Raw genomic sequence first — 20,635 nt, 5'->3', positions numbered from 1 at the left:
AATGATGATCTGTCCTCTTGGATTGGACTGCAGGACCAGGGCTGTTGAGAGGGGCACATTAACAGCAGTACCAAGGGCTGAGGAAAGTCTGATCCCCAATTCAGATGACTTGTTTTTTTAAATGTATATTTGTTTGGAAACTCTTGTTTAGCTTTTACAAGGTTTTTTAATTTCATAATTATTTTTAGGTTCAACATTTTTAAATAGAAAAAAGTGAAACACCTTTAAAATGTAAGTAGAAAGAAAAATATCTGCACAAAATTATGGAATTTCATAAGGTCCCGACATGACATTAGTAGAGTGGGGATGGGACTCTCCCAGTGTAGGTCTTCAGCAGCAGGGACTGGACCCAGGATGCCTGGATCTGAAGCCATGAGCCTCTACTGTCTGAAATCAAAGACCCAGGTCCATTATCTCAAAGCAAGGAACAGATTCTTACACCTCAATGACTACTGACAAAGACAGTTCTACCTTAGAGCAAAATTATTAATAGAATTGGAAAAAAGGAAACTAGTGATTAATTAAAATATATTTGGCTGTATTAGGGGGCCCTGCCTCCAGTTAATGTGGGGTTTGAGTTTTGCAATTTACTTCAATAGGAAAAGAACAAGTCCCCAGACCTGAAACGACTGAACCATGTATGTAGTCACATTAACCTCAAGAGTCATATTGTGATAACTGAAAAGATTTTACCTCAATGGGACTACTCACATGCTTACATCTTTCCAGGATCTGAAGCCTCATAGTGTAATTACTTCCTTGTTTGTAGAAGCTAGAAGGCTTTTGGATTGGTCTTTTGCTCGTGTTTACATGACATGTGTCCTTGAGTGTCTCTTTGGTAACTGAGCACTACATTATTGCTTTATTTTGCTTCCTTTAGTAATGGAGGATGAAACACATCAGCTGGTCAATAGACACATTTTTGTAATGCAAACCAGTTCTAGTGTTTCTTTTTTGTTTTGAAGAGTTAACTTTGTCTACTGATTTAGGAAAATTAAGTGGTCCATTTGATAATCAAGGAACTGCACTTCTTTTTACAAAATTCATCTCTTCCATAGTATGTTTCTGGATATGGAAAAAACAAAATTGCCCTTATCTGTACCCAAAATAAATAAATACATAAGTGTTCTGTATTACTTTTCTTTGTTAGATCATGCAGAAAATGGAAGTGAATAGTTTATCAAAGTAAAGGGATCTTAGTTCTGATCCCTTTTTAAACAGTTTGTGTGTAATTACCATTAGAGATATATTAACTTACCCTGTTCTGCATTTTTTTTTATCTCTTGGAGATCCCAGTGTCTGTTTTGCTGGTAGAAAGGAAACTGTTCCCTCATAGTAATGATGAGAAAGAAACGTCTTGAAACCTTAAAAAAACAAAACAAAAAAACAACAGCAGAATTACATAGCTTTTAGTTGTTTTAATCGTGCATTTCATCCATCCCCTTGTTGTTCCATTTCCTCCACCAGGAATTGCAAGAGAACAGTTGCTCTTCTCAATTTCACATCTCTTTGCTATACTGGAACTTTTAGAATAGGTGGAAGGTGAAAAATACCTCTCCTTCATTTTCCTTAATTATTACGTGAATAAAAAAAATTGTGGCCCAGATTTTTAAAGCGTATGGCACTTAGCTATACAACTCCCGTGAATTTCAATGGCCTAGATGGGGCAAAAACATTAGTTTTTCTTTTTAAAGGAGAGGGGACATAAACAATACTTCCCAGGAGCATAATAACTGGATTTATAGGGTTCAAGAATGGAGAGTACAACCAAAATTAAAATTCAGATATTAATTTCCAAAATTCTCTGTGAAAGTGAGAAGCACAATGTGAAGGTCAAATACAAAATTGAATGAGTCTATTCCTGGATTTACAAGCACTTTGGCAAACAGTCTTAAGAAAGGGGGATGAGTACGAAATACATGGATAGAAATATTTGAAGATCACTAGTTCACCCACCTTAAAAAAAAATCAAACCAAAACTTATTTTTTCTGGCCAATATGATTTACAGAATTTAGGAAAATAATGTTTTGGAGGTATGGATGCTTCCTCCACATCACTGTAGTTCCACTGCTCTTTCAAGTGCAACAGCCTCATTCTCTACAGTTAATCCAATACCTGGCTCCATTTTTTTTTCTCCTTGAAACTCTAATATATTTTCTATAAGAAGAGGAACACTTGGGTTCATTGGTTCCTTTTCTACCCTCAAATGTTGCATCTTGCCCTTACTCCTTGTAGCACTAACATTACTTGTTCTCAGACAAAAAACATTCCCAAGCTCTCCCATTAAAATTGGTTACTGAATGTTAAGGTTGATATGTGATATCACAAAGAGCACATTAACAATAACAGTGCTATTAATAAAACCTGGACAATAACTATCATGGAAACTATCAGATGTTGACATTTAACAAATTTTGCTTAATCTGTCAGCTTCCATAGTGTGAATGGAAACAGTTGTGATGAATAATACTAGGAACTTTGTTCACTTTACTCACTGAGTTAGCTTATCAATGAAATTTTAGTTATAGATGAGGAGGTTACCTACTTGTAACTGGAGGTTTTTTGAGATGTGTGGCCCCTATCTGTATTCTGCTATGGGTTACGCATGTGCACCATGGGCCCACAATCAGAGAATTTGAAAGTAGTGTTGGTTGTTGCGCCCATGTGCCCTGACTCACATCATGCCTCTGACTGAGGTGATAAAGAGTGATAAAGGGTGGGGTGGACTGACTGCATATCCAGTTCCTTCTCCAGCATGAATCTGACAGATCTGAAGTGGAAGGGAAGGAGGGCAGGAAGTGGAATACAGATAGGTATCACACATCTCAGAGAACCTCCAGTTACAGGTTAACAAATTCCTCTTCTCTTCTTCTTTGAGTGATGGTTCCTATTGTATTCCACTGTGGGTGACTGACAAGCATTCCAAGTGGGAGGAGGGTGCAAGGATGAGAATAGAAGGGTTGTGTGGAGGACCGCCATTCCAAAGGAGGCAGCTGCCACTGCAACTTGCACCAAGGCATAGTGTGTTGCGAACATGTAGGCAGAACTCCACATGGGAGATTCTCTGGGTGGAGAAGGCCTGTCTCCTGATTCTCTTCTACCACAATAAACGAACAGTCTAGGGCAGGGGTCCCCAACGTGGTGCCCGTTGGCACAATGGCGCCCACCGAGGCAGTTGTGTGCCCCCGCAGGACAATGCACTGCCGAAATGCTGCCGCAGAGTGCGGCCCCCCTAAAGCCGCCCGCCGAAATGCCGCCGAGAAGCATTGCCGTTTCTCAGCAGCATCTTGCTGCTGCCGCTTCTCAGCAGCATTTCGGCGGTGGTGTGTCCAGCACCCGCCACAGTCTTCTGGGAATAGGAATATGCTATTCCCACAGAAAGGCTGGGGACCACTGGTCTAGGGGACAACCTGATTGTTTTTGTTCTCTGCAGGTAAAGGGCCAAAGCTTGTTGGACATCGAGGGAAGGGAGTCTACATTCTTCTGCAGATGTGTGTGGTTATGGAAAGAAAAACAGCTAAGTGAATGGACTGGTTAATATGAAACGGGGAGACCACTTTTGGTAAAAATTTCAGGTGTCAGCATAAGAAGACCGTATCCTTGTGGAATACTGTGAATGGCGTTGTGACACTATGCCCCATATTCTTCATAGAGATATTATTAGGATATGATTATGACGTAACTATGATATATTTTATGCAAGATAGGTCATGTAAGATATCGTTGAAAAGGTTATGATTCACTGAATATGATTATCCTATTTGTATGCATGTATCATTTTGGTATCTGAAATTAGGAATATTGTCTATGCAGCTATTACAAATGAGTTTACACCAGGGGAATGCCCACTAGGCAGAATGTAGTCAGTCTAGATGGCAGGCTGGAAAGAGAGAACAATAGGACTTAGAAAATGCTAATCTCCCACTGGGAAGCCTTCCTGAGGACGCTACAAACAGTCTCTGAGTTATGGCTGCTATGACCCTACAGGGACATATGACCAAGTCACCTGGTACTGGATTCCATCTTGAAATACCATTGTTTTTCAAATGAAAGGCGTGGGAACTAAGCCTGGAGACAAAGGGTTACCACCATATGCAAAAGCTATTTATGGCAGGGGAATGACATCATCGTGGTTCAACACTGACTCCCCGCCCAAGAACTCCTAAAAACACCTGAGAAACAAGGACTGAATTGGGAAGAAGGGCTGAACCCAGGCTAGAGGTATTTCTAGCCTGTGAAAAGAATACCTGGGGTTTTAAGCTAAAAGCAAGTGCAGTTTGCCCTCTAGAATCTCTGCAAATTGCCTAAATCAACATTTAGGGTGAGAATTTACCCTCATATCCCATCTCTTTAGTATATTAAACTTAGATTGTGTTTTTGTATATTTGCAAGGTAATCTGCTTTGATCTGTTTGCTGTCCCTTATAATAACTTAAAATCTATCTTTTCTAGTTAATAAACTTGCTTTTGTTTTGTCTAAAATCAGTGTGTGGAAATATAACTCAGAGCAGAAAGCTGCTGCATATCCCTCTCCAGATTGAGGGAGAGGGCGAATTTTAAGAGCTTACGCTGTACAGCTCTCTGTGCAGTGCAACGCGGTACAATTTTGGGTTTACCCTCAAGAGAGGATATGCGCCTGAGAAGCTGGTAAGTGCCCAAGCTGTATAGCTTTCCCATGCAGGGGCTGGTCAGAAAGCCTGTCTGCATGTTACTACAGCTGGGTGTGTCCCTACCTTTGTGCTGGTGAAAGTGGGAATGTGTCTGAAGCTTATCACAGCATTGGAATGAGTACCAGATTCAGGTCCCATTGAGGCGTGATCATTTGGAGAGGGGAAAAGGTTCTTAGGAGGCCTTTCCAAAATCAAGCGTTAGCATAAAAAAGAGTAACCCTCCACAGAAGGATGGGACATGCTAATCGCCATCAGGTGGACTCACAAGATGCTGAGGGAGAGACCCAATGTCTTTAAAGATCGAATGTAGTCCAGGATTAGGGAAACTCTGCAGCTTCTGGTATAACACCTTTATGTTGTACCCAAGACGAAAAGCATTTCCATTTAAGTCCAATAACATTGTCTAGTGGAGTCTTTCCTACCTTTAAAGTCAATGTCCTCTACTGCTGAGGAACATATGTATTCTAAGGTCGATGCCCATCAAATACCAGGCTCTGAGGTGGAGAGATTGTGGATTGGGATGCTTAATCCTGCCGGTGTACTGGGTGAGAAGATGAGGGAAGTTCAGGATGGTAATCGGTGGACAGGATGACATATGCAGGAGATTGGGGAACCAGAATTATCTGGGCCAGAAGGGGGCAATCCGAGTGACCATCTCCTTGTCTCACTGGATATTGTGTATAACCCGAAATAGAAGGAGCAGTGGACGGAAGGTGTAGTTTATTTGGTCTGACCAGGAGAGAAGGAGAGAATTGCCCCAGGAGCAGTAACTGAGGGCACCTTTGAGCAATATATTGCTGTTTGTCTGAGAAGTGAATAGGTCTCTGTTTGGGGTCCCCCACTGCGTGAAGATGCATATAGCACTTCTTCGTGAAGTTCCCACTCATGGTCGATTGAAGTGTCCGCTGAGTGAATCTGTGATCACATTCTCTGTCCCCAGAAGATAGGCTATGGATAGAGTGATCTGATTGCTGATGCACCCGTTCCACAGACTGACTGCATCTGTGCATAGAGCGGTAGATTTCGCTCCCGCTTGTTTGTTGATGTAGAAAACAGTGGTGATGCTGTCTGAAATGATCAGGATGAGAGTGAAAGAGTGGAAGAAAGAGTTCACATACCTTCCTTATTGTTTGAAGTTCCAGGATATTGATGTGCATCCTGGATTCTCAAGATATCCACGTCCCTTGTGTTGTGCGGTTGTCCAAATGGCCTTTCCAGCCTAGCAGGCATGCATCGGTGATGATAGTTTTGTTTGGGGAAGAGGGAAGAAAGGGGACTCCCAAGCGTATGTGATGTGGGTCTGTCCACCACAGGAGGCAGGACAGTACCTTGGAGAGGACTGTCAGCATGAGGTTCACGGAATGGCGACTCACTGAGTACACAAACTGCAGCCCTGTCTGAAGGCAATGAAGGTGAAGTCTTCCAAATGGGGTCACATAAGTGCACAAGACCATATGGCCAAGTAGAGATAAGACAAGTCTTGGCTGGTACACAAGGGTTGTTCATGATGCAAACTATGATGTTGTTCATTGCCTGAAATTTGTCTGTGGGCAAATATGCCCATGCCAGGATAGAGTTTAGTGAATCCTGAGGTGGGTGGAGGGGAGGAGGAAGGGGGCTGGAGAAGAAGCTGGAAGCGGTGGTGAAGATGATTACTGGGAGGGCTATGCCCCTGCTTGTCCCCCCTTATACATGCCCCTGCACGGACCAATGCACACTAATTTCAATTTCTCTGACTCCAGGCACATTGGGTTACACATGTGTAACCCAGAGTGGAATACAACAGAGACTACCACTTGAAGAACTATATCTATATACAACTTCAAGAGTTAAAACAAAGCCACTTGTTAATCACAATAGTCTGAAAAACAGATTAGACACCAGTTGTAACATTTCAAAAACCAAGTCCTTTTAAACTCCTTCCAGCTCCCAAAATCTTGAAAATATTAATTTATAACTTTCCAGGAAATTAATTTGGTATAATCAGAGTAAGTTGTCCACAATTTTGGTTATTTGAAACACTTATTTTTATCACAGATAAAATGTTAAGAAATAAAGAGACTGAAGCCCAGAGTCAAACCAGAAACTCAGTGTAACCTTCATTTTGGAGCTATTTAGGCTGCCTCTATGTTATGATGCGCTATGTGTGCATGAAGATTCACAACAGGCTAGACTATTAATGACAGGTTTCAGAGTAGCAGCCGTGTTAGTCTGTATCCGCAAAAAGAAAAGGAGTACTTGTGGCACCTTAGAGACTAACAAATTTATTTGAGCATGAGCTTTCGTGAGCTACAGCTAATTTCATCGGTTGCATGAAGTGGAAAATACAGTGGGGAGATTTTATATACACAGAGAACATGAAACACTGTAAGGAGAGTGATCAGGTATTACCAGCAGGAGAGAAAAAAAAAGACTTTTGTAGTGATAACCAAGGTAGGCCACTTCCAGCAGTTGACAAAAACGTGTGAGGAACAGTGGGGGGGAAAATAAACATGGGGAAATAGTTTTACTTTGTCTCCCCACTGTATTTTCCACTGCATGCATCTGATGAAGTGAGCTGTAGCTCACGAAAGCTTATGCTCAAATAAATTTGTTAGTCTCTAAGGTGCCACAAATAGTCTATTAATAGTCTCCTAGTCTATTAATGAGATCCAATGTGCTTGGTGGTGCCTTAGGGAATTTCCATCTGATGCAGTCTGGCTGCTATTTTTGAAAAGCTTCACAGAAGTTTACTTAGAGAGAAGTTATCCAGCGCTCCATTATCTTTAGATTTTCTACATAAGGATATAGTAATTACACAAAAGTTACCTGAAAAGTCATATCTGATCGTACCCATCCACCGCTTCTTTTCACTGTCTTTTAGTATATCGCCATAAAAACCATAGCCCAACAGTGACACAAAGTATTTAAGAAATGTATTGTTGTGATGTATGGAGGAGACATCCAGAGGCTGAGAATCACCTGTTAACAGAAATTCCAGGCTTTATCTCAGTTAAAAGTTTCTTTGTTTCAAACCTGATACTAATTTTTAACATTAAACATTTTTTTTTATTGAGAACAACCTTATAAAACATGCAACAGAGAAAAAGAGAAACATTCTGCAAGGCTAATGATGCCATATATTGTTAAATGAGGAAAAATAATGAAGACACAAGGAGGCCAGTGTACTAATGTACTGGCCATTGTACTGGGGGGGGGGGGGCAGAGACAATAGCGGCATCTTGCTGAATCCTACCATTTTTGAAGTTGCTTAATGTAATGTATTTGAGCTAATTCTATATTTTAGCATAAGCAAAAAAAAGCAATACTTAAAAAAATACAAATATACACCTACATTTAATATCCTAGGCCAAACACTATGTCCAGAGCACATGAGGGCCCCAATTCTGCAAAGGTGTCCACAGGTGCTTAACTTTATGCTCACTTCAGTGGGACTACTCACAGTGCATGAAGTTAAGTATTTGCATAGATCTTTGCAAGATCAGGTTTTAGGATTACAACAGTTAAGCTTTCGAAAGCCGAGAAATGCTGAAATTAAGGTTGTATGCAAAATCTTAACACTGCTCTTTATACTTCTGCATTACAATAATTTTAAAGTACATAATCATTTATTTCTTGTTTACAATATTAGCAAAAGTTAAAGTTTCAGAAAGTTCTGATCATCCGAAAACAGTCGGTTAAAACAGAAATGCTCATCCAATCTTAATGCAGCTCTCTTTAGCATCAGATAGATAGACAGATAAATAAAATATGAGCTGTTTGCTAGTGAGATACACACACACACACCTCACTAGCAAACAGTTCATACTTTATTTATCTATTATAATCAAACTATATTCTTACACAACAGAAATGATGATCATTCTGGATATGTTAAGGTCTTGAAAAGAAGTTAATGACCTGTAAGCTGAAAACCTACCCACAATAATATGTAGTGCTGATGTTACTGGATCAGTGACACCAACTGTTGCATAACATATGCAGTCTGTTGAACCTGTAAAAAATAAATGCTTTTCATTTTTTATCTTTTAATAATAGAGAGAATACTGCTCTATACATGTAGTCGTTCAGATAAAAACATTCTATCCTCTCATCACTTTTTATTCCCTTTTCCTAAATGCGGAAATAGAATAAAACCAAGCAATAATATGGATAGGAAAATTATAACAAATAAATTAGAATACTGATTTCCTCCTTGAGTGAAATTTACTCCTCTCTGAACAAAGTCCACATACTTCCATTTTATGCACTGAAGAATGCTGGTTTTGGGGAGGTAGAAGCTGCTTCTACCTCAGCGAAAGGACAATGGCACAGTCTTTATCTCAGCCTATGGACAGGAGTGGCAGCTTCTGCCACTTTGCACCCCAAGTTCAGAAATCCCTGCTCACTGGAACCTCATTTAAAAAAAAAAAAAAGATAAAGCAATCCACTCCATACCAGTCAATTCACAGCATTAGGGCACAATTCCTTAGGACATAGGGATGCACCTTTAGGTACTGCTTTTTCATCACTGCGGCCTGATCTATACTACAGAGTTAGGTCGATGTAAGGCAGCTTACCTTGACCTAATTATGTCAGTGTCTACACTACAGCCTTGTCCTGCCAATGTAAGTGTGCTACTATACCGACATAATAATTCCGCTTCCGCAAGAGTTGTAGGGTTTATGTCAGTGTAGTTAGGGCGACGCAGTGTCTGTGTAGATACTGTGTTACTTACATCGCTGTTAGCTCTCTTGCCCAGTGGAGCTGTGAAATTGACAAGAAAGCTGGGCAGATAGGCTGTAGCTGCCCTCCCTCTTCCCTGGAGAGCTGGGTGACTGGACCCTGCTTCCAGCTGGGAGCCAGAGCAAGAATGGATCCTGCTCCCGGCTGAGCGATGGGGAAGGAATCCCAAGCAGCTGGACCACGCTCTCAGCTGGGACCGAGGTGAGAAGCCCAATTGGCTGGACCCCACTCCCAGCTGGGAACCGGGTGAGAATGGACCCTGCTCCCAGCTGGGAGCCAGGGTGTGAAGTCCAGGCACCTTGGCCCTGCTCTCAGGGGCCAAGAAGCCCTGGCGGCTGGATCCCACTCCCAGGGGGCAAGAAGCCCTGGCAGCTGGACCCCCGTCTTGGCGGGGAATGGGGAGGCGAGAAGCCCCGGGCGGCTTCCTCTGCTCCCAGCGGGGAACAGGGAGCAAGAAGCCCCAGGTGGCTTCCCTCACTCCCAGTGGAGAACAGGAAGACGAGAAGCCCCGAGCAGCTTTCCACACTGATGGCGGGGAACAGAGAGGCGAGAAGCCCTGGGCGGCTTACCCCCACTCCCGGGGGGAACGGGGAGATGAAGTGGGAGGCGGCAGCTCGCCGAAAGCCAAGGAGCCTGTGGGGCATCCAGGCTTCCAGCTGGGAGACCAGGCTCTCAGCTCCCCACACTGCCCCTCTTAGGTCAGTGGAAGCACTCCTGGTGATGACGCACACCACCAACCCAAAGAGCATAGTGTGTACATGCACCACTATAGTAATCGCTGCCGTGGCTGTAAGTCAATCTAATATAGGTCAACTTAAGTTTTTAGTGTAGACATACCCTAACACATGAACGACTGTTGCATGCATCATCCTCCTAGTCCACCAATCCTCACTCTTTTTTGAAAGGGCAAATTGATTTGGGGCAAATAGACTGTGTAAATATGAATATGTATTAAATATATTTAAGTTACTTATATTTTCACCCATTAATTTGATTGGGTCCTTACAGAAAATACTTGCAATCTTATTTTTTTCTGTACAAAAATCCCTTCTTTCCCACTTAAAAAAAAAATTGTTACCACAGTACAAAATTACTGGTTTCTAGACTCTGTATAATTAGTCAGTAACTTTATCTAAGCATCTGGATTGCACAAATGTTTGTCTGGAGTAAAGATACAACAAAAACTGCAAAAACTAGTAGATATACCTGTGCCTTTGTATTAAAGTAGCATATTTATTATTAATACATACTTTTGTTTGGAAGAGGAACAGCTTGTGATAAATCCAATATACTGGAAAAGAGTTGGTATGAGACAGAGGTTCGTGGTCAAAAGGTCCCCCCTGTTCTTTGCAAACAACTCTCACCTCAGATCTGACAAACTCACTTCACCAAACATGTCTTACAGGATATTTACCTATGTAAGGTACCTACAGAAAACTAATAACTTGTCAAGATTCATAATCGTGAGGTTTATGTACAAGTAATATTTAATGAATAATGTACTTATATTGAAAGCATGCTTTATGGACTTGGAGTAAAAATTAGTCACCAGGGGATAATGTGTGTTGATGATGGCCCATTCAAGCAGGAGGGAGTTACCACTCTGCCTATTTTGCTGGTGATACAATACAAAGCTCAATTGTTTGGGCTTGTTCAACCCCAAGATTTTCAATGGAAAACCATCAGAGGCAACAGCAATCAATCGACGAGAAGTTGGATATGAGACAACAGTGTGCCCTTGTTGCCAAGAAGGCCAGTGGCATTTTGGGATGTATAAGTAGGGGCATTGCCAGGAGATCGAGGGACGTGATCGTTCCCCTCTGTTCGACATTGGTGAGGCCTCATCTGGAGTACTGTGTCCAGTTTTGGGCCCCACACTACAAGAAGGATGTGGAAAAATTGGAAAGAGTCCAGCGGAGGGCAACAAAAACGATTAGGGGACTGGAACACATGACTTATGAGGAGAGGCTGAGGGAACTGGGGATGTTTAGTCTTCAGAAGAGAAGAATGAGGGGGATTTGATAGCTGCTTTCAACTACCTGAAACGGGGTTCCAAAGAGGGTGGCTCTAGACTGTTCTCAGTGGTAGCAGATGACAGAACAAGGAGTAATGGTCTCAAGTTGCAGTGGGGGAGGTTTAGGTTGGATATTAGGAAAAACTTTTTCACTAGAAGGGTGGTGAAACACTGGAATGCATTACCTAGGGAGGTGGTGGAATCTCCTTCCCTAGAAGTTTTTAAGGTCAGGCTTGACAAAGCTCTGGCTGGGATGATTTAGTCGGGGATCGGCCCTGCTTTGAGCAGGGGGTTGGACTAGATGACCTCCTGAGGTCCCTTCCAACCCTGATATTCTATGATTCTATTCTATGAAAACCTCTTGAGGGTAAAAAAGAAATGTTACAGCAAGACAGGGGTTCACCCTATCTATGAACAGAAATAAAACACTGTTTCAGTAGAACACTAAGGAGGGGAAGGTACCCTGAATCCTTTCGCTGTGGAGACACCTAGAGAAGCAAGGTGTTCTCATGAAAAATTAGATCCTGGTTCACGTGAAGCCAGCCACAGACTGAACTTGGGGGGTGGGTGCAGAAATCTACTTTTTAGATAACGAAGGTAACTATTAATAAGTGTAGGCTCAGGTTCACGTTTTATTATTTTGTATTGTAATCATTTGTTTTCATCACTCTCTCTTGCTTCCAGCGGAATCTTTATTCTTAAATAAACCATACAAGTGCTGTGTGTTAATCAGGGGCAGTAGATTAAGATAAAACTGGTAAACTGCTCCTGGAATTTCTGTTAGTAGCCAGTGGCAGGGGCTGGATATCACAGGGAAACAACTCAAAAGGACAAGGGGTGCACCTCATGTTAGTCTGTAAAGTGAAGTCACAGGCTGGAGGAAAGTGCTTGAGTGGCTGAAAAGCTGGTGGCATTGGGGAGCTGACACCCAACCAAATACAGGCAAGACTCTCTCATGCTCGAGGCAGTGGGTAACACGGTGACTCTCAATTCTGGATACCCTGAGAACCATTACAGTTGTTAAAACTAAATTTTGCTCTTTATAGCAGAGCAAATAATTCATATTCTATTTTTGTCCCTACATAGGCTGGAGGGTTGGGGGGGGGGTATAATTTTAGCTTTGTGTAAATAGGTTTTGCTATTTTGAAAGGATATAGTGAATTTTTGCTAAATATTTAGGTTTTATAAAAACAAATGTTTACAAAATCTAAGCCCAAGAGATTTGTTTCTATGCATTTTTAAGATTCCAATAGGACCGGTTGTTTTTTTTTTAAAGTAAGCCCCTGTTGTGTTTAAAACTCAAACAGTTCAGTATTGTACAAACACATGTAAGCCTGCAAGTGAAGTTGACTAGAAAAGCAAAGTGTAAAGAAATGAAATTGACTCTAGTTTATTTTCAGTCTCCTCATTAATGCAAAGAAACCCAGCACACACAGTGAGGAGTACGTTTGATTTTTTCATCTTTAATAACCAAAGGTGTTTGCTGCAGCACAGATATGGAGGTTTTATTCAAAATGATTTTTTTATGTGACAGCATCCCTTTAATTTTCAGCCTCTCTTATGTACATGTATAGATATTTAACATACAAAACACATTTAGCATTAGAAGATAAAAGCATAAGAAGATCTATTCAATAAAGGAAAGCTATTTTATGCTGTTTGAAGTATTTCACAGGATTAATTTAAAACCATAACATAAAGGATGTATAAGATACATCCAATTTTAGATTATAAAATACTGTGATTATTTCCCTTCAGGTGAAGAACCAGCTTTTAATGCAGACTGAGCAGGAGGAAACTTGCCTATGGGAGCCCAAACAAGGGTTAGGAATGTGCGTTGAGAAAGATCAAGGAAGATTAAATTAGCCAAGTCAAAGATAAGATCTTGCGAGGAACCAACACCTAGCTGAGACTTGCTAAGGGTCTGTAGGCCCTTCTCCTCCCCAAACTCCTCCAAAATTGATAGCATAAGCCTTGAAAAACACCTTTGTCCACCTGCCTGTTTTCAGACACAGCACAGACATACTGGACAAAGGCCAAGTCAGACTACTCCATTTTCACAAGGCCAATTCAGACGCTGAGAAACATGCTAAAGGATGAATGATTCATGGATTTCAAATCTACTCTCCATTCTTTTTTTTAATCACTTCAGAGGAAACCAGGGAATACATGCTGGTAGACAGGGGCAGGGAAAATCCTTCCCTCTCTCTCACTGTCCAGGAGACTGTCATCACCACTTCCACTTAAGGGCACAAGAGAGGAGGCTGCTCCATCTCATATGAACATTTTGCAGAAGCTGGCCACAGTGATCAAGAGGTTTTAATGAGTAAGGCCCTGACAGCAAAAGGAGGCAAACACACATAATGGAATCAAACTCCAAAGGAAACAGTAAGTGTGATGGAGGGACTTTTCTGTGAGACCAGCGCATAGTTCAGGACACATTGTCATGGGCAAGTGGTTTGGCACAGCACACAGAACTCCAATTTCTCTTTTAAGGTGGTGACAAACATGATGGATGGCAGATGGTAAGGAGCCAAATTTGGGGCTTCGTAGTAGCAATAGCTGTTCAGAGATTTGGCATGTAGAAATGCTATACCAAATCTTTCCATTTCATTTTGCCTGCAGTTTGTGGAAGACCCTGATGCATGCATGAACTCTATCATATCTTGGTTCAGTTAGGGAAGAAAGCAGATGACCCTCTAGTTATCCTCTTAGTTAATATCATAACTGCTTGAAGATCTGAATAGGATCTGAGCATTCAGGTGTGAATTCCTTGTTTGTCACTTAGCCTTTCTGCCTTCATCTAGGTCAGGGATTTTGCAGTAGCTGAACAGAAACTTTAGTTCCATATTCAGACCTGGTCTAAGCAGATGGAACTCCAACAGTCAGTTAGCCACACAAGGTCTGAACAGTAAACAGCAGTGTGAAGCATTACTAATTTGATGCTCTCAGGTACTAGAGTATAGCCATCACAGAGAAACAAAACACTGATACAGCACATGGATGGCCCACTCCTTTAATAATTCTTCACATCATTCCAAGAGGGTATTGTGATGCTGACAAACCAGCTCAGATTAGAATCAATAGGCCAGTTCACCTGTCTGTAACCTTTAAAGGCATGTCAAGACGCACTGCAATTCAATCGTGTGTAAGTATCAAAGGGATGTTAAATGGGCTAGCAGACACCAGCTCCTTCACTTGTTTGGACAAGAAATCAAGGAAAATGGTGTTTGTATGCTTACATCTGTCTATATCCTGTACTTAATTAGCCTTACGATCAAAGATGTGTATATACCGCAAGGAACTAATGAATATTTCCTGTATTGTCCTCATTTATCTGTCCATGTTTTAATGAATGGCCAGTCATTGCCTAATGTAAATCAGTGTAATTGAATTGTTTGTGTATGCATGGGAAGTAGGTAGTTAACTTCAAACCAAGGGTCTTTGGCTTAACACTAGAGACACTCTAACTGTCTGCATTACCTATACTGTGCCAATAACCTTCACCAAGCTGCTTCCAACTACAAATACTGGACCATGGGAATGATCCTGCTCTCTGATTCATTTCTGGACTGCCTGAACTCTGGGCGAGCAGCGAGAGATCTACGCATACAGACAGAGATCCTCAGAATTCATTTTTGGGAAGCCCTGTGGACTTATGAAAAGATTCTAACAGCTTCTACATCTATACTATCATTTGGACTACAACCTCTAATTCACCTGTAATGTATATTATTTGCTTTAATTTCTTAACTCTCATTTCAATTTTTAAATTAATAAATCTTTAGTTAGCCAATCCTTAGTAAACTAACACCATTGTTTTGGGTAAAATACTGAAGTATCCAGTAACCAGCGGTGACTGATTGGTATTTGGAACTGGAATAATCTAATATGAAGTGGTTTTGGTTTTAATAACCTTACATCATAAAGTCTAGTTTGCCTGGGTGATAAACAGGGGCCTGTATTCCATGGTAAAACTAGTGTAGTGATCCAGGAATACTCTTATTACTGGCTTGGTGAATTTGGGGGTATTTGCCCTATGTTCTGACAATCTATCCTGAGTCAAATAGCTGCAGAGGGTGTCATTTAGTGGTTTGCTCACAATGTATGTAAACTGTCTTGAGAGAGAATGACTGCTCACCACATGTTCCTAGCCCCGAACAGTTACTTGTGGTCATGGTTGGATCAGGGTACTACAATTGGCCACCTGTATGAAAAGGTGCTCCATAGCAATTTTATAGGTGTATGGCTTCAGTATCCAAGGCTCATGTGGTACAGTATACCACTGCTTAACCAAATAGTATGTGCAACACAGATTTTATCTGGATAATTAGGAGTTCAGATAATTGAGGGGGCAGAATCCATTCAGCAGCAGGGTAGCCTCCCATGTAACCAGGGGCTTGCTCTCTCTCACTCTCTTCTCCTGGCAGCCTCAGACGCAGGGGTCTGCTCTGCCCCATTCACTTATTCCTAAGACAGCAGGGCTGCAGAACGCTTGCTGTACCGCTCCCGGTAGGGGCAAGGTATGGGGCAGAAAAGAGACACCCTCCCCCCAGGACCCTGCTCTGCCCCCTCAACACCACAGTCTTGCTCCTGCACCTTGCACCTGCAGGGATCGGGGAGGGAGGGGGACAAAGGGGGCAGCAGCCCTATGGCAGCACAGCGAGTCCTCTCTAGTTCATGAGAAAAAGATTTACCACTCTGAGGTGAAGAGAAGCCACAGGATAACACCGCATTAAACAGAATACAATACAACTAAAGTAAGAAGCTTAACATTTTCCCTTTCATGCACCTACACAAGTGTTTTAAGACAGATAATGCACAGGCACCACACACCTTTTTAAATTACTCTTCAATCTAGTGAGTTGACAAGGGAGATTGGATACATTCTTGGAAACCGTTCTCTGTTGGCATAGAAGAACTCATACTACTTCTCTCTGAACATAGTAAGACACCAAAGTAGTGTTATATTTGCTTTCTTCCAGTCCATTTGATGACACTGACAGAAAGCAATCCAGTGTTTCAAGAGAAGTTTTACAGACAGGTGGATCCATTGTTACTGCATTGCAATATAAAAGTCTTTTGTCAAGTTGTTACTAGTGCTGGAACACTCCTAAGACAGTGAAATAGGGTATGTCTAACAGAAGGAGGGAAGGTATTCTGAGCCAGAAGGATTCTCTGGATTTGTAAGAGGTAGTTGAATGGAGAAGAAAATGGAAGAAAGTGCATTGGCAGAAGCAGGATACCCCAAAAGGAGAAAGTCAGTAAGGAAAATGTAATAGAAAGCATGCTGAGGTGTACAATAAAGCTGGGGATAGTGTAAGAGAGGAAACCAACAAAGCAAGAGAGAAGAGTAGTCCGAGAAGCCTGTCTGAAAAAAAGTGCTTACCCTGGTAGTACTAAGGTCAAAGGTACAGCTACCATCGCCAAATAGGGCTCTCCCTATTTTACTTCTAATGAATCTGAACTGGTCTCAAACTATCTTTACCTAGAACTATTATTCAGTTTTATATATTGATTTAAAACATGAAATACGACCCACATAAGAAGCATAATTCTACCTTAGTTGACCTTCATACTAGCAGAGTCATCACTTTTTTTTCCCTCCAGGGAGGTTATCAAATAGCTTTTTCCTTCCTTGCTTCATTGGTTCTCTCTTACACTATCCACAGTTTTCTTGAACATTTTACCCTGCTTCCTATTACATTTTCCCTACTGACTTCCTTCTTAAGGGTATCCTGCTATCACCACAGCACTTTCTTCAGTTTTCTGTGCACACACAGGGGCATGTTCTGTCTAGATGAAAAAAAAAAGTGTGGTCACAAGGCAGAAGAAAGATGAGTGATGGGCAAAGATATAGGTGAATGAGTTATGAGGAGTTTTGATGACAAGAAACTTGAATTTGATGTGAAAGAAAAAACTGTTTCAAAAGCAACACACGTTTAAGTTGGAATGGGACATTTTAAATGTAAGCTGTGTGAAGGAAGGAAGGGAAAATGAAAGGTTTGTAAGTAGTGTGAACACTTAGTTTAACGCTGTGTTTGCTGGAAACTAAGAACAAAAGCTTCAACTAGAATAATGGTTCCTGCTACAAACGCATCATCTTACTTTTATCTGCTCTTAAATGGTTTGTTTAAACTCTGGGGTATATTCTGAATTTCCAACAAAACTTTAATTGCACACTCTCTCTTACTATTAGGGGGTGTCAAGCGATCAAAAAATTAATTGGGATTAATCGCGCTGTTAAACAATAATAGAATACAATTTATTTAAATATTTTTGGCTGTTTTCTACATTTTCAAATATATTGATTTCAATTACAGCACACAATACAAAGTGTATAGTGCTCACTTTATATTTATTTTTATTAAATATTGGCACTGTAAAAACAAAATAGTATTTTTCAAGTCACCTAATACAAGTACTCTACTGCAATCTCTTTATCATGAAAGTTGAACTTACAAATGTAGAATTATGTGCAAAAAAAAAAAACTGCGTTCAAAAATAAAATAAACGTAAAACTTTACAGCATACAAGTCCACTCAGTCCTACTTCTTGTTCAGCCAATTGTTCAGACAAACAAGTTTGTTTACATTTGCAGGAGATAAAGCTGCCCACTTCTTGTTTACAATGTCACCTAAAAGTGAGAACAGGTGTTTGCATGGCATTGTTGTAACTGGTGTCACAAGATATTTACGTGCCAAATGCACTGAAGATTCATATGTCCCTTCATGCTTCAACCACCATTCTAGGGGATGTGTCCATGCTGATGACGGGTTCTGCTCGATAATGATCCAAAGCAGCGTGGACCGAAGCATGTTCATTTTCATCATCTAAGTCAGATGCCACCAGCAGAAGGTTGATTTTCTTTTTTGGTGGTTCGGTTCTATAGTTTCCGCATCGGAGTGTTGCTTTTTTAGACTTCTGAAATCATGCTCCACACCTCATCCTTCTCAGATTTTGGAAGGCACTTCAGATTCTTAAACCTTGAGTCGAATGCTGTAGCGAAATCTCACATTGGTACCTTCTTTGGGTTTTGTCAAATCTGCAGTGAAAGTGTTCTTAAAAACAAACACGTGCTGGGTCATCATCAGAGACTGCTATAACATGAAATATATGGCAGAATGTGGGTAAAATAGAGCAGGAGACATACAATTTCCCCCCAACGAGTTCAGTCTCAAATTTAGTTAACGCACTATTTTTTTAACGAGCACCATCAGCATGGAAGCACGTCCCTCTGGCGTGGTGGCAAAAGCATGAAGGAGCATACAAATGTTTACCATATCTGGTACATAAATACCTTGCAATGCTGGCTACAAAAGTGCCATGCAAACATCTGTTCTCAATTTCAGGTGACATTGTAATTAAGAAGTGGGCAGCATTATCTCCTGTAAATGTAAACAAACTTGTTTGTCTTAGCTGAAGAAGGAGGACTGAATGGACTCATAAGCTCTAAAGTTTTACATTGTTTTGTTTTTGAGTGCAGTCATGTGACAAAAAAAAATCTACATTTGTAAATTGCACTTTCACAATAAAGAGATTGCACTGCAGTACTTATATGAGGTGAGCTGAAAAATACCATTTCTTGTTTATCATCCTTACAGTACAAATATTAGTAATAAAAAATATAAAGTGAGCACTGTACACTTTGTATTCTGTGTTGTAAGTGAAATCAATATATTTGAAAATGTAGAAAACCATCAAAAATGTAATAAATTTCAATTGGTATTCTCTATTGTTTAACAGTGCAATTAAAACTGTGATTAATAGCTACTAATTTTTTAATTGCGATTAATTTTTTTGAGTTAATTGCGTGAGTTAACGGCGATTAATCGACAGCCCTACTTACTATTAATTGGAAAGTTGGCATAGCATGACAGACTATATTGTAAAATTTCCCTTTTGTCCCACAATACAATACACTATACACAAGTTAATACACTAACACAACAGTTTCCAAACTTTTTCATGCCGCAGTCCCCTTGGGGCTCACCTCCAAACACAACCTTCCTGGAACGGAGTATTCAGGTTGGCTTTTCACAGATGAATGCTCCATCTTAACAGTCTACTTTGAAAACTATGGGGGGTGACCAGGCCCAGATTAATCAATGTGCACTCAGTGCACTTGCACAGTGCCTCCATATCAGCCCCCCGCTGTGCAACAACCAGATCCAAAATAAAGGAATGGCCAACTGTGGTCTATGGGCCACATCCAACCCACCAGAATATTTCATTTGGCCTGCTGCCCCATGTACAGGAACGGGGTGGGGAGTGGAAATTTCCTCTTTCCCCCGATCTCGCCACATCGCTCCTGCATCCTCCACGTGGAGCTTGTGACATGCTGCAGGCCACAGAAGGCATGTTGCTGCAGAGACAAAGCTCTATTCCTCCAATTGTAGATGGCGTTGAATAGCTGCCCCCAAACCTATTTGCTTAGAACTTCGTTGCATTTTTTCCCACCCTTCCCAGTCTTATGACCCCTCAAAAAGTATCAGATGCTAGACAGTATGCCTTTGCCTGTCACTTTTAAGATTTTAATTCTCCCCTCACTTGCCCCCAAAACACCCACTAACAGATAATTAAATTGAGAACTGTTGAGTATAAAAATTCAATACTTGTCTACTAATATGTAAAAGGAAAAATGAATAGCTATATGCACTCTGTAAATGACAGATTTCAGAAACAGATTTCCATTTGCAATATGACAATGTATAATATTTTTGTAGCCATAGTTCTGTCCCATCAGTGAAAGACAGCACTACAGAAACTCTAACCTAACAGACATTGCACTCAGGTGAGCACCAGGACTACCGCTGTGAGTAGGTTCACCAGGAATTAGGGGAGAATTCTTGCAACTTTTCCTCAAGTATGTCACTGACTGATTCACACGTGGCCATCTGGTGCCTATGATTTAAGAGGACCTGAAACCGAGCCTTAAGATTTGTACAGTGCACAGATCTATATAAATTACTGAAAATATTAATGTATACACTATACGTATGTACCCCTTTACCAATTTCCCATCTTTATTTAGGAATAAAACATTAAGAAAAGACTCCCTGCCTTTCCCCCTATTTCCAACATTAAAAAACCAAAACAAAAAAAACCACATACTTTACCAATACTTATTATATATAAAGGATTTATATTTTAAATTTGTTCTCCAGAAGAGTGTGTAACATAATTTAGAGGTTAACTTCCTTAAACATGTTCATTAAATATATTT

General features: G+C 40.9%; 1 protein-coding gene across 3 annotated transcripts in view; it reads right to left on the bottom strand.

Moving 5' to 3' along the window:
• CERK (ceramide kinase) overlaps positions 1 to 20,635 on the bottom strand; it is a 74,164-nt gene that overhangs the window by 10,790 nt on the left and 42,739 nt on the right. For all 3 annotated transcript variants that reach the window (XM_077834942.1, XM_077834935.1, XM_077834950.1), the window contains 3 exons: positions 8,590 to 8,664; positions 7,479 to 7,631; positions 1,259 to 1,364 (listed from right to left, as the gene is read on the bottom strand). In XM_077834942.1, the coding sequence (XP_077691068.1) occupies positions 1,259 to 1,364; positions 7,479 to 7,631; positions 8,590 to 8,664 (334 nt within the window). The remainder of the gene's footprint in view (positions 1 to 1,258; positions 1,365 to 7,478; positions 7,632 to 8,589; positions 8,665 to 20,635) is intronic.

This window comes from Eretmochelys imbricata, chromosome 1 (assembly GCF_965152235.1).
Source record: "Eretmochelys imbricata isolate rEreImb1 chromosome 1, rEreImb1.hap1, whole genome shotgun sequence".
NCBI lineage: Eukaryota > Metazoa > Chordata > Testudines > Cheloniidae > Eretmochelys > Eretmochelys imbricata.
The sequence above is the reverse complement of the archived record's forward strand: the minus strand, read 5'-3'. Positions and strand labels throughout refer to the sequence as shown.